Source organism: Scyliorhinus canicula, chromosome 13, assembly GCF_902713615.1.
Source record: "Scyliorhinus canicula chromosome 13, sScyCan1.1, whole genome shotgun sequence".
Classification (NCBI taxonomy): domain Eukaryota; kingdom Metazoa; phylum Chordata; class Chondrichthyes; order Carcharhiniformes; family Scyliorhinidae; genus Scyliorhinus; species Scyliorhinus canicula.
In genome coordinates, this window is record NC_052158.1 from 131,030,426 (window position 1) to 131,043,722 (window position 13,297).

General features: G+C 48.3%; 1 protein-coding gene across 3 annotated transcripts in view; it reads left to right on the top strand.

The window, feature by feature from the left end:
• LOC119976126 (anosmin-1-like) overlaps positions 1-13,297 on the top strand; it is a 204,897-nt gene that overhangs the window by 167,711 nt on the left and 23,889 nt on the right. For all 3 annotated transcript variants that reach the window (XM_038816312.1, XM_038816311.1, XM_038816313.1), the window contains 2 exons: positions 1,164-1,319; positions 5,748-5,842. In XM_038816312.1, coding sequence (XP_038672240.1) covers positions 1,164-1,319; positions 5,748-5,842 — 251 coding nt within the window. The remainder of the gene's footprint in view (positions 1-1,163; positions 1,320-5,747; positions 5,843-13,297) is intronic.

Sequence of the window (13,297 nt, forward strand, 5' to 3'; positions counted from 1 at the left end):
CTAATAGAGCTGGAGTAGATGTTAAAAGTGGACGTCTGAGAGCCATTGGTCTTTTCCCAATCTTCTCTTCTATGGGAAATCGATCTTTACTCAATCCTCACCCAATCTCATCCATAGATAGGTTAGGTGTGGTTACTGGGTTATGGGGATAGGGTGGAGGCGCAGGGTGCTCTTTCCAAGGGCTGGTGCGGACCCGACGGGTCGAATGGCCTCCTTCTGCACTGTAAACTCTCTGATTCTATGATAAGATTGGACGAGAACAGAAACTCACCAGAATGCTGACCGAGAGACAGAAATCTTTCTATGCGGCAATGCAATTGTGCTCGAATGTATGGTACCCAGAGTCACAAACTACTGCCTAGTATGGCACCATCAAACAACTTCATGTACTTTGCTGGTCTCTTCCATGCCTGTTAATAATAACTGCTTTGGTTATCAAGTGACAGTGACTGTGAACTTGGCCAACTCCAGATCTCTTCATAGACGTGTGCAGTTATTTCTAAACACAGGTTTTTCAGTGTCTTTGCTGTGATGAAGCAAACAGCTTAGTTGCTATTCCCTGATCTTTTACTTGCCAGCGCTAGAAAGTATAATTATAGCGTGCATATTTTGGTTTTGATAAATGTGTGATGAATTCACATTCAGTGGGCAGTAATTGTTAGGACATTTGGTATTGTAACAGTGGTTGAAGCATGAGAAGCTTTTGAATCTGAAACATCTGTTCTGGTGTGGGGAATGGAGCTTGAACCCAAGAAAAGGAACTGTGGCCGAGAGAGTACAAAGAGATTGGAACAGTGCCAGTCACATTGGCTGATCCGTTCCGCAGGTCAAACATTTATGTCTGAGGTCTTGTAAATATGCTGCCTGGGGATTGGGGAGGGAGAATGTTTAAAACACTTTGAAGTTTAGTTGAAATAAATTATGATAGAACTTTGTACCACATCAAGAATTGACATTATACAAAAATGTAGCCTGGAAAATATTTAACGATAGCATTCTCAACAGTGTGGATGAGACAAAAAGGGTGTGAATCTTAATTTTAAGCCACTTTACAACTGTTACATTTACATTGTATACAAATATTTTACGTTGTTGTACAAACCAATGTTTGGGAAGGGAGGATCGGAAGTAAAACTGCTCTTGACTAGAGTTCCTTTATCTAGCCGTCCAGTCAAATCACGCTCACACTACAGATGAGGTGTCCAATGAACTTCCATCTCTTGATGAGATGTTTGACATTCGAAGTCTGGAGGCAGCAGTCCCCTATTTCCATGGCAACCAGCTGCAAGTTAAAGTACACTGGAAAAAATCAGAAGAAGGTAAGACAGTCAACCAAGTTTCTGCTGCAATGATCTCTCATAATGCGGACCTCAGAACTTGCATTTGTTTCCTGTAACTTAACTCACGTTTTACCACTTTTTATGCCTGGAGCTTTTGTGCTAAACTATTCACTTTAACTGGAACAATTTTGCATGTTTGCCAAACCTAGGTTTGGGAAATTTAAGGACCAAGCCTCACAACTAAGAGGTAGTTTAGGTTTATACAAGGGTGGCGATATGTTAGAGTGCCATTTAGTCCCTATCCTTGGTATTTGTTAATCATTTTGTGGAAAGCCCTATGATCTTTTGGTCTGCTAAATGGCTCCATAATCAGTACACGTACTACCAGATTGGCCATCCTATGCTACCAGTTGTGCTTGACAGTTGCTAGCTATACTGGAAAGAAAGGTCTCTCAAAGTTCTACTTTAATGAGATTAGGGATCGGAACAGAGGATTGTAAGTGACACTGCTCACTCATTTATGAAGTCCGAATTTTATGATGTTGCAGCAAGGTAAATTGATTGACCTACAATTCACCCTCTTTTTATTTACAGTAAATTACATATCATTGCCGGAATTCTCCGGTCGTTGCGATTCACTTTTCCCACTGGCAGCGCACCCCCGCCCATGGGTTTCCCAGCGGCCTGGGGTGGTTACAATGGGAAACCCCATTAACAAGCGGGATAGTATCCCATGGCGCGACACTGAGAGACACATGGCTGGCGGACCGGAGAATCCAGCCCCTTGCCTTTCTATTTAATTTGTAACAATGCTCCGCACAGTCACAATTCCAAATGGCTGCTACTGATTGCTTTCTGGAAAAGATTTCTGTTGTCGATGTGTCTTTCTGGGACTGAGTGGGGGGTATTGTCTATTGTCAGGTTTCAGTCTCTGGTAATCTTTGAGTTATAGTTCATAAAATAGTGCATCATTCAAAGTCTCTTTTCGTTTCAATTATAGTTGGAGAAATGTGAATGTCTTTGAATTGCCCCATGTTTTCTTGTCCAATGCTGAGAATGTGATGCTAGAGATGTGAGGAACTATATAATGTAGGCCATGGGCTTTGATTTGCTGATCAGCCAGATATCTCCACGTGTAATACAATGACACCTTGCTAAAGTAGACATTATTTGCTGATCAGCCAGATATCTCCACGTGTAATACGATGGCACCTCGCTAAAGTAGATGTTGGGGATTCAAGAGATGCAAAGCACTAATAAATGGTCAAGCTGGTGCCACAGACAAGGTGCTCTGGTGTGAATTTGCACGTTTTTTAATGATAACTGTGCATGTAGGGGCATCGTAGCTAAGATAATTGCTGTAGTATTGGGCTTATTCAGGAGTTTCTTTGGAGAATCCAGCCCTAAACGGTGATCAGGAAGTGTGGCTGGTGGATCAGCCTCACTTCCTGATCACGGTTTAAAAAAGGGCTGGATTCTCCAATTTTGAGACTAAGTGCTGACGGCGGCCGGCATGGGAACGGTGACGTTTTACGACTGAAAAATTGGAGCAAAACGGCCACCGATCTCAGTCTGGTGGGCATGCAGTGTAGGCTCTAGCTGCGGATATAGCCGGAGAGTGGCCGGGTCCATGGCCGCGCATGCGAATGGCGGTGGCTTTCAGTGGCCGCGCCATGCAACATGGCGCCGGCCGCACGCGGACCCGGCCTGCCAAATAGTGAGCCCCTTTGGCCAGGCTCACTAGCCGCGGACCATAGCCCACCAAAGCCCCCGCTGCCCGTGGTTCAGCTCCTCCCCGACTATGGTGGCGCTGGACTTAGTCCACAGCCTCCGCGCTGAGTTCCCGAAAATAAATATCACACGCGAGCAACGCCGTCGGGAACTCGGCCCATCGGGAGCGGAGCATCGGGGTGCGGGTAACATCCTGAGGCCATATTCCTAGAGTATGTCGTTTTGGAGGGGGCGGAGCATCGTAAAAGCGGTGCCCCCTGATTTTGGTGCCAACATGGATTCTCCGACAGATCACCAAACGCGATTTTGGCGTTGGAGACCGGAGAATCCCGCCCTATGTCTCCCAATAAATTCAAGTTGATAGTATAGCCTGAGTGATACATTGATGTTCTGCTCTCCACTAGTTGGATCAGAGAGGTGTTTTACATACCATCACTGGATAGACCGTGATCCTCCATCTGCTGCCAATATCCACCCAATTAAAGTTAAACAACAGCCCAGGTGTTCTTGGTAGCATCCCATTCTAGAATTGATACAGTGATACGAGAGGTGTTTTTTAATAACATGTTTTTTATAACCTGAGGTTAACAGTGAACTCACAATTTTTCCTGACAGGGATTGAATATGCAGAACACCAGGATGACAACCCACGGAAAGAGTAGTCCTTTTGCATTTGTGGTGGTTTTGAGCTATGGTAACAGTGGGGTGGAGCACATGTGGGGTATACGGGAGTAGCACAGGGATTAGCACTGTGGCTTCACATCACCATTGTCCCAGGTTCGCTTCCCTGCTGGGTCACTGTCTTTGCGGAGTCTGCACGTTCTACCCATGTCTGCGTGGGTTTCATCTTCAGACAGTCCAAGGCGTGCAGGTTAGGTGGATTGGACATGCTCAAATTGCCCTTAGTGTCCAAAAAGATTAGGAGGGCTTATTGGGTTACGGGGATAGGCTGGAAGTGAGGGCTTAAATGGGTCGGTGCAGACTCGATGAGCCGAATGGCCTCCTTCTGCACTGTATGTTCTATGAGAGGTCGATATGGGTGCAGAGCACAGTGCACCCTATCCAATTTTCAAACCTTCGTCTTCCAAATACCCAAAACGCACTCCCATTGCAGAAACTGCGGTGTTGGAGTGCTAATTTATTAAATCCACCTGTGTTGCCAAAATATTCAGTCTGGAATGATGTGAAATTTCAACATAAAAGATTCACTGTTGTCCTGAATCAGAAATGAAACATAGGCTGCGGTTCAAAAAAGGGGTTATTTACTGTTAGGCAGCCTGCCAATCTTCAAAACCATGTAAATTACAGTAAAGTACAGGTATAATGTTCCTCTGGAATGTCAAACGGGTTAACAATTCTGCCAAGTGGTATGCAATTTTAGCTCATTTTAGTGAATTGGACTACAAAGTGGTATTATTGCAAGGAGCAAATTTAACATCAAAAGAGGCTCCAAAATGAATGATGTCTACTTGCTTCCTCTTTTGTATTAGTGCAGTGTGGCTTCCAAAGTGTGTCAGTGCAAATGTGGTCAGGGAAGTCGGCAGTCAGATGGGCAACTTGATTCTTGACAGCTCATTAAAGACAACAGCAGTCAGACCACCCAGGTAGACTCAATTCCTGGAGATTTCCCCTCATGTGAAGCCACACTTCAAAAAAAAACTGGGCTTTTTTCAACTTGCTTTCGGAAGTCTATTAATGCTGGTTGGTGAGCAGTTGGTTGTTCCCAAATGTAAACAGGTTAGGTGGGAGGTGAAGCTGAAGAGCAGCAATGTACATCAGCACTAATACCGAGAACAGCTTTGTGGCTGAGCTGAGTGCTGTGTTCAATCAGCAATGTAAGCTGGACATCATGGGCGGGATTCTCCGACCCCCCGCCGTGTTGGAGAATCGCCGGGGGCCAGCGTCAATCCCGCCCCCGCCATGACCCGAATTCTCCGCCACCAGAGATTCTGCGGGGGCAGGAATCGCGCCGTACAGGTTGGCGGGCCGCCCCCCCCCCCCCCCCCCCTCCCCCCCCCCGGCGATTCTCCGGCCCGCGATGGGCCGAAGTCCCGCCGCTGTCAACCCTCTCCCGCCGGCGTGGATCAAACCACCTACCTTACCGGCGGGAGCAGGCGGCGCGGGCGGGCTCCGGGGTCCTGGGGGGGCGCGGGGCGATCTGGCCCCGGGGGGGGTGCCCCCACGGTGGCCTGGCCCACGATCGGGGCCCACCGATCAGCGGGCGGGCCTGTGCCACGGGGGCACTCTTTCCTTCCGCCTTAGCCATGGTCTTCACCATGGCAGAGGCGGAAGTGACCCCCTCCCCTGCGCATATGCGGGGATGACGTCAGCAGCCGCTGACGCTCCGGCGCATGCGCGGACTTATGCCGGCCGGCGAAGTCCCTTCGGCCGCGACTGACGTGGCGCCAAAGGCCGTCCACGCCAGCCGGCGGAGCGCCAACCACTCCGGCGCGGGCCTAGCCCCTCAAGTTGAGGGCCTGGCCCCTAAAGGTGCGGAGACTTCCGCACCTTTGGGCAGTCCGACCCCGGAGTGGTTCACGCCACTCCATCACGCCGGGACCCCCCGCCCCGCCGAGTAGGGGAGAATCCAGGCCCATATTCTTCTGGTACCCAGCTGAGACCAGCATTACCCCCTTAAAAAGACAGGATATAGCAGGTTGTGAATTTTGTGTGCCTATGTGTGTGTGTGTGTGTGTTGTGTTAAATAACTATAGAATGTTTCCTTGGTTCTTCCAGGAAGTCTCAAGAATCACAATACCTACCTGTTAACATGGGTACCCGAATCCTGTGCCAAGAACAATTCACAAATACAACAACATACAACCGTCAAGGTTAGAAATGCACCTACTTAGTTTCTGAGTAATGTAAAAACAGGCAATAGATTCTTTCTAATTTCTTGCATATGAATGTTCCAATTAAAAGCACATTACCTAAGTAGTGTTTCTCCTCCCAGGTTAAATGACTTGGTTTGACAACATTGATCTCAGATATTTATTTGAAAACAAACTTTTGAAACCACAAAGCATTACAGTGGAGTCTGATGTCTTATAACGTTTCTGATCCACTGAATGGTGATGTACTTTCCATTTTGTCAAATCCTGTTTATTTTGCAGTAGAAAAATCAGGAAATATCATAAAATGCTCAGCAGGGGCTGGTTTAGCACAGGGCTAAAGAGCTGGCTTTTAAAGCAGACCAAGGCAGGCCAGCAGTGCGAGTTCAATTCCTGTACCAGCCTCCCCGAACAGGCGCCGGAAGGTGGCAACTAGGGGCTACTCACAGTAACTTCATTTGAAGCCTACTTGTGACAATAAGCGATTTTCATTTCATTTTTGCATTTCAGCAGGTCAAGCCTCATTTGTGGGGAGAGAAATAGAGTTAATGGCATTTATCAAAATGTTCTATCTGGACAGAGCATTGCATTTTAGAAAGAAAAACATTGACCATGACATGGACCATCTTATAAAACAATCATACTCTTTGGTTCCTCTGGCTTATATTTCAAGGAGGTCTTGTGGTAGCATCCCGACCTCCGAAATTAGGCTGGCTTTGTCAAGAGGCGACAGTTATCGACGAACATTAGGTGGCTTATGAACGTGGTCATGACCCCATCTAGCGGGAGGGTGTCAGAAGTAATTATCTCTTAAGGACGCAGAGGAGGCTTTCGATTCGGTGAGCTGGTATCTTTTTGAGGTCCTGGGATGATTTGGATTTGGACCAACGTTTATATCCTGGGTGAGATTGTTATATCCCGCCCCATAGCGAGCGTTAAGACTAATGCGGTGAGCTCAGGATACTTCCAGCTGCTCAGGGACACTAGACAGTGATGCCCATTGCTGTTTGCACTGGCTATTGCACCCTTGGCCATCACACTTAGGTCGTCGAAGGAATGGAGAAGTATTGAAAGGCGTGTAGAGAGCATAGGGTGTCCCTTTATGCACAGTTTGTTGCTTTACATCTTGGACCCTCTTTCATGTATGGGGAAGATAATGGAGTTGTTAAGGACGTTTTGAGCCATCTCAGGATACAAACGCAACGTGTCCAAGAGCGAGATATTCCTGGTAAATTCCCTGGGTAAGTGTGCAGAGCTGGAAACCCTGCCATTCAAGCTGACCAAAAATAAATTCAGGTACTTTGGTATTCAGGTGGCTCATGAGTGGACCGTGCAGCACAAATTGAACTTGACCAGTCTGATGGAGGGGGTGAGAGGGGACCTGACGAGCTGGGATGCTCTCCCGCTTTCCTTGGTGGGTAATTTACAGCCGATAAAAATTGAACATTCTCCCGAGGTTCCTATTCGTGTTCCAGACTCTTACAATCTTCCTCCCAGAAGCTTTTTTTGTTCGGGTGGATAAGTTCATTTTGGCCTTTGTGTGGGCAGGTAGGACACCCACGATCCTAAGAGGGGACGGCATTCTGGGGGGCTGGCACTGCCAAACTTATTTTATTTTATGGACGGCAAACATAGAGAAAGTGCGGCAGTGGTGGGGGGGAGCAGGATCAGGGTGGGGACAAATGGAGATGGACTCCTGTGTTGAGGGTTGTTTAAAGACACAGGTCACTGCCCCTCTCCCGTTTTCCCTAGCTGGGTACACAGTGACCCCAGTAGTGGTGCCGTCCCTTAAAATTTGAAATCAGCTTAGGTGTCACTTCGGACTGGGGGGGGGGGGCATGTCGGTATTATCGCCAATCTGCAGAAACCATAGATTTGCACTGTCGGGGATAGACACCTGATAGGATTTGGAAGAGGGAGGGGATCAAGTGGATCAGGGATCTGTTTGTGGAGTTTAGGTTCGCGGGGCTGGAGGAGTTGAATGAAATTCCAGCTCCCGTTGTGAGAGCGAGTTTAGATATATGCAGAGTTCCCTTCATTCCCTCCGCTCCCGAGTCATATGCTGATGGATAGATTGTTATAATTTTTTTTTAATAAATTTAGATTACCCAATTATTTTTTCTATTAAGGGGCAATTTAGCGTGGCCAATCCACCTACTCTGCACATTTTTGGGTTGTGGGGGCGAAACCCACGCATACACGGGGAGAATGTGCAAACTCCACACGGACAGTGACCCAGAGCCTGGATCGAACCTGGGACCTCAGCGCCGTGAGGCGGTTGTGCTAACCACTAGGCCACCGTGCTGCCCTGATAGATTGTTATCTTGAGGGAGGGGAAGATCTCGGATGTATATGGGTGGTTGCAGGAGACGGAGAAGGTACTGTTAGCAGTGATGATAGGGAAGTGGGAGGAGGAGCTGGAATGATACTGGGGGGTGGGGCCCAGAGTGAAATATTGTGTTGGGAGGGCAGCACGGTGGCGCAATGGGTTAGCCCTGCAGCCTCACGGCGCCGAGGTCCCAGGTTCGATCCCGGCTCTGGGTCACTGTCCGTGTGGAGTTTGCACATTCTCCCTGTGTTTGCGTGGGTTTCGTCCCCACAGCCCAAAGATATGCAGGCTAGGTGGATTGGCCACGCTAAATTGCCCCTTAATTGTAAAAAATTAATTGGGTGCTGTAAATTTTAAAAGAAAATAAATATTGTGTTGGGTGAACTCGACCTCCTCTGGTGCCAGGATGAGCCTGATACAGTTTAAAGTTGTTCACTGCGTTCACTTTACTGGAGTGCATATGAGCGGATTCTTTCCTGTTATGGATAATAGGTGCGAGAGTTGCTCAAGTGGATCGGCAAATCGCGTGTATATGTTTTGCTGTTTTGGTCTTGCCCGACTGGTCGAGTTCTGGGCATCGGAGTTTGAGACTATGTCAGTGATCATGGGGATGAGGCTGGAGCCATGCCATTTGGGAGCAATATTTGGCATATCGGAGCTGCCAAGGCTGCTCGAGGGGGAGGGGGCCAGTGTTGTGGCCTTCGTCTCTCTGATTGCCCAGTGTAAAATCCTACTTGGATGGAAGTCGGCGATGCCACTAGGGCTTCGGCATGATTGGGGGACTTGGCAGAGTTCCTGCAACTAGAAAATAATCAAATATGCCCTTAGGGAGTCAGAGGAGATGTTCCATTCAAGGTGGAGGCCGTTCATCTCTGTCTTTAAAGATCTGTTTGTCACCAGCAACTAAAGCGGGGGAGGGGTTGGGGGGTGGGGTGGGGGGGGGGGGGGGGGGGGGGGGGGGGGACTGGGTGTTTGCTTTGGGGTTATAAAGTTTACAAACTACAAAGTAGTTTACAAAGATGTAAAAATGACAAACTGCAATATGACTGTGTGTGTTTTATATGATTGTGGAACTTTTTTGTATTGTTTGGAATGAAATATCTTTTAATGTTATTGATAAATTATTGGTCGATCTGATTGACAAGTTTATAGGAATGTAGGAAAGCAGCTGTGAATGGTGTTTTTATTTCTGAGCATGTCCACATGTCCTTGTTATTATATGGCTCATTGGTTATGTACACAGTGCATACTATGGATGAATGGGGTTGTAAGGGACATGAGTTGGCACTGAGTTAGCATGAACTAAAATCTAATTTGTAGAGAAATCTTCGGCAAATGTATCAATAGCAAAAAAATGAGTATCTGTCCTTTGGTTTTCCTGTTAATTCCTTAATTGGTTCTTGACTTCCTGAAGGGAACATTGTGACTATCCCTTCAATAAATCCCATTACAAATGTTTAGGTGGACTTCAGTCAATCCTCATTCATTTGTCTTATCTGTTGCAGTCCTCTTCCTTCCCTGAATGTTCTGCCTTTGAATAAAGGTCTAACATTTCTTCTTAAGACCGGTATCATTAAATGTCAATCTGTTTGATGGATGGCATAGAGAAAAACATTCCTTTGAATTATGAGTACCCTCATAAATTATTGGCAGAAATGTGGGAAACCGCAGATATTTTCTGGATGTGTAGTAGTGAATTTTTATGCAATGCGGTGATTTGAACACTTTGTAGGCGGGGGGGGGGGGGGGGGGGGGGGGGGGGGTGGGGTGCGGGGGGCAGTCTTGGGCAGTTGTCAAAAGCAATGCTTCTATTTCCATGGCTTACTATGAAATTGCAGCCAGTAATGTTGGTCGTATATTACAACATGTTTGAAGTTGGCATCTGTTTATAATAAAGTACAGATGAATTGACTGTTCACTGAAACCTAACATACAACGCTATTTAACGAGCCTGGGATAAGCATTAATCATTCTTATACTGACCGAGGGGTTACCTAACTGGTAAAGTAAATTATTTATCATACCGGACACTGGCCTCTATGTCAGATCAAAAACACTATTCTTTCGATTGCATTTTCAGTGCATTTGTACAGGCAGTCTGGCATATTGCTTTTGAAGTTCAAGAGCCAGGTTGCCGACTTGTTGCTGATTTTGTGCATGCATCAACTTGAGATTTAGGTGCTTACCCAGGAGCCGAATTATAGTGACATGCAGACAAGCCTCAAAAAGAAAGAGAAAACGTAAAGTAACTTTCACCAAGAAGAAAATCAGCAGATAGGTGAATAAATATCCATGCCACAATTCTTAAATCTTGACATTGTCTTCCGTACTGCGAATAAAACATTTTTAATAAACTCAAGTTTGTTTATAATCCCCAAAGGTCATGGAAATCTTTTTAAGAGAATTCCATCCTCCCCTGTTCCTGAAGCAAGGTCAGTGAAAGCTGGCAACAATTCACAGAAGGTGCTGGTACCAGGGAGATGGCGCAGTGCAAACCTAAAGTGCAAAAATCAACTGGGCAGAGTCCAGCAAGGCCGCCATTAAGGGCAGCATTATTTCCATCAACACTGCAACTATCAGGTTTGCAATGTCCAGCACTCAAATGGTTATTTTTGGTGTAGCAAAATTTTGGATTGTTGTAAGAGGCAATAGGACATGGTGAATGCATTCTCAACCGCATTTTGCATCCCCACTTGTCCAGATTAGTCAGTTTCCCAGCACAGTGATAGGGAATGAATCAGTGCAATGCCGTGTACACTGGGTGGCCCATTAGCACAGTCATTAGCTCTGATGTTTCACAGCTCCAGGGTCCCAGGTTCGATTCCCGGCTTGGGTCACTGACTGTGTGGAGTATGCACGTTCTACCTGAGTCTGTGTGGGTTTCCTCCGGGTGCTCCGGTTTCCTCCCACAGTCCCGAAAGATGTGATGTTAGGTAATTTGGACATTCTGAATTCTCCCGCTGCGTACCCAAACAGGCACCGGAATGTGGCGACTAGGGACTTTTCACAGTAACTTCATTGCAGTGTTAATGTAAGCCGACTTGTGACAATAAATATTTTTATTATCACTAGAGACATGTTTCTATGGTTGTGGTGAATGTGTAACCACTATAATTCACACTGTACATTACTGTGTCCCTGTGGGCTCCATCTGTGAGCCGTTGCGTGGCTCTGCCCACAGGGGGAGATGAGGGGCATGTACAGGGCTCCGCCCTCGGCTCCACCTCCAGCAGAAAGTATAAGTGCTGTGGTCCTGCGAGTCCGCCCTCAGTTCAGCATAGTCGCAGGCAGGCTCAGTTGTAAGCCGATTAAAGCCACAGTTTACTTCAACTCGTGTCTCTGAATGAATATATGGTCGCATCAATTTAATCGGCTTAAAAACTACTATGGAATCAGCCTTCAAACCTGACCGACTGGAACTCGATCCACAGGCCGCAGAAGCAAAGGAATTTTTTTTCCATTGGCTTCGGTGCTTCAAGGCCTACCTGGCTGCGTCGACTACCTCCTCTGTTACAGTAGAACAGAAACTCAGTCTTCTCCACGCACGGGTGAGCCATCGTATTTCAACTCAACTTGATGTAACTGACTCTTATACTGAGGCCCTCGCGATACTCGACCGCCTGTACGTGCGGCCCGTGAATGAAGTCTACGCGCGGCACATCTTTACAACTCGCCGCCAGCGACATGGGGAGTTGCTAGAAGACTATCGGCGATATCTTAAAGCCCTAGCACGCGAATTTAACTTCCAGGCCATGACAGCCTCCCAGCACATGGAACTCGCCGTCCGAGACGTGTATGTTGCAGGGGTCCAATCCAATTATGTGCGGCAGTGTCTTCTCGAGAAAGGGGCCCAGGACCTGGAGGACACGGTAAAACTAGCAACCTCTACTAGCACTTTCCAAAGCCTAACCGCGTTCCCGGCCTATCATGCGACCCCATCGTGGACCTCCGACCAGAGACTGCCCCAGGCTTGCACCGCGCGGTCACCCACCCACCATGGAGGGCTATCGTGCCACTTTTGCTGCCAGCCCCAACACCCCCGGCAGCAATGCCCGGCCTGCAACGTGACCTGCAGCAGCTGCGAGCGAAAAGGATACTTTGTTAAGGTCTGCCTGGCCAAATCTAAATACTCGAACCCTAACCCGAACACTCACTCCTCCGACTCACAGGCCCGCAGACGCCGCAATGTGGCAGCGTGTCTGCCGACTCCGCCTCCGCATAACATGTGCGACTCACGGGGGCCGCCATCTTGGCAATCCTCCCCCACGCTGCCAGCCATGTGCGATTCATGGGGGCCGCCATCTTGGGCGCCATCTTCCTCCCTGCCCGCCACGTGTGATCCATGGGGCGGCCATCTTGGATGCCATCTTCCTCACCACCCGCCACGTGCGATCAATGGGGGCCGCCATCTTGGCCATCACCCACTACGCCACCCGACGATTACGACCTCCGCGGACAGTCATCACGGGGCCGCTCCAGCACCGCCGACCACGCCACTGACTACCCGCAGCTTAGTGCAGTCACTTTGGATCAGTCACGGCCAAAGCACCTCAAGAGCTCCATGATGTCCGTCCAGATCAACGGATACGAGACACCGTGCCTGTTCGATTCCGGGAGCACTGAGAGCTTCATTCACCCAGATCTGGTAAGGCGCTGCTCGCTCCCGATATTTCCGACACAGCAAACAATCTCCCTCGCCTCGGGATCGCACTCCATTCAGATACAGGGGCGCACTACTGCAACGTTAACAATACAGGGCGCCAACTACACCAACTTCCGACTGTATGTGCTCCCAGACCTCTGCGCCCCCCTCCTCCTAGGACTAGATTTCCAGTGCAACCTCAGGAGCTTAACACTCAGCTTTGGCGGACCCCTTCCCCCACTCACTATATGTAGTCTAGCAATGCTGAAAATCTCACCGCCAACTGCAAACCAGTGGCCACTCGCAGCAGGAGGTATAGCCTGCAGGACAGGGTGTTTACGGCGTCTTTTGCGTGAAGGAGTGATAGAGGGCAGTAATAGACCCTGGAGAGCTCAGGTGGTGGTCGTCAAAACCGGGGAAAAGCTCCGGATGGTGGTTGATTACAGCCAGACCATTAGCCGGTTCACGTACCTCGGTGCGTACC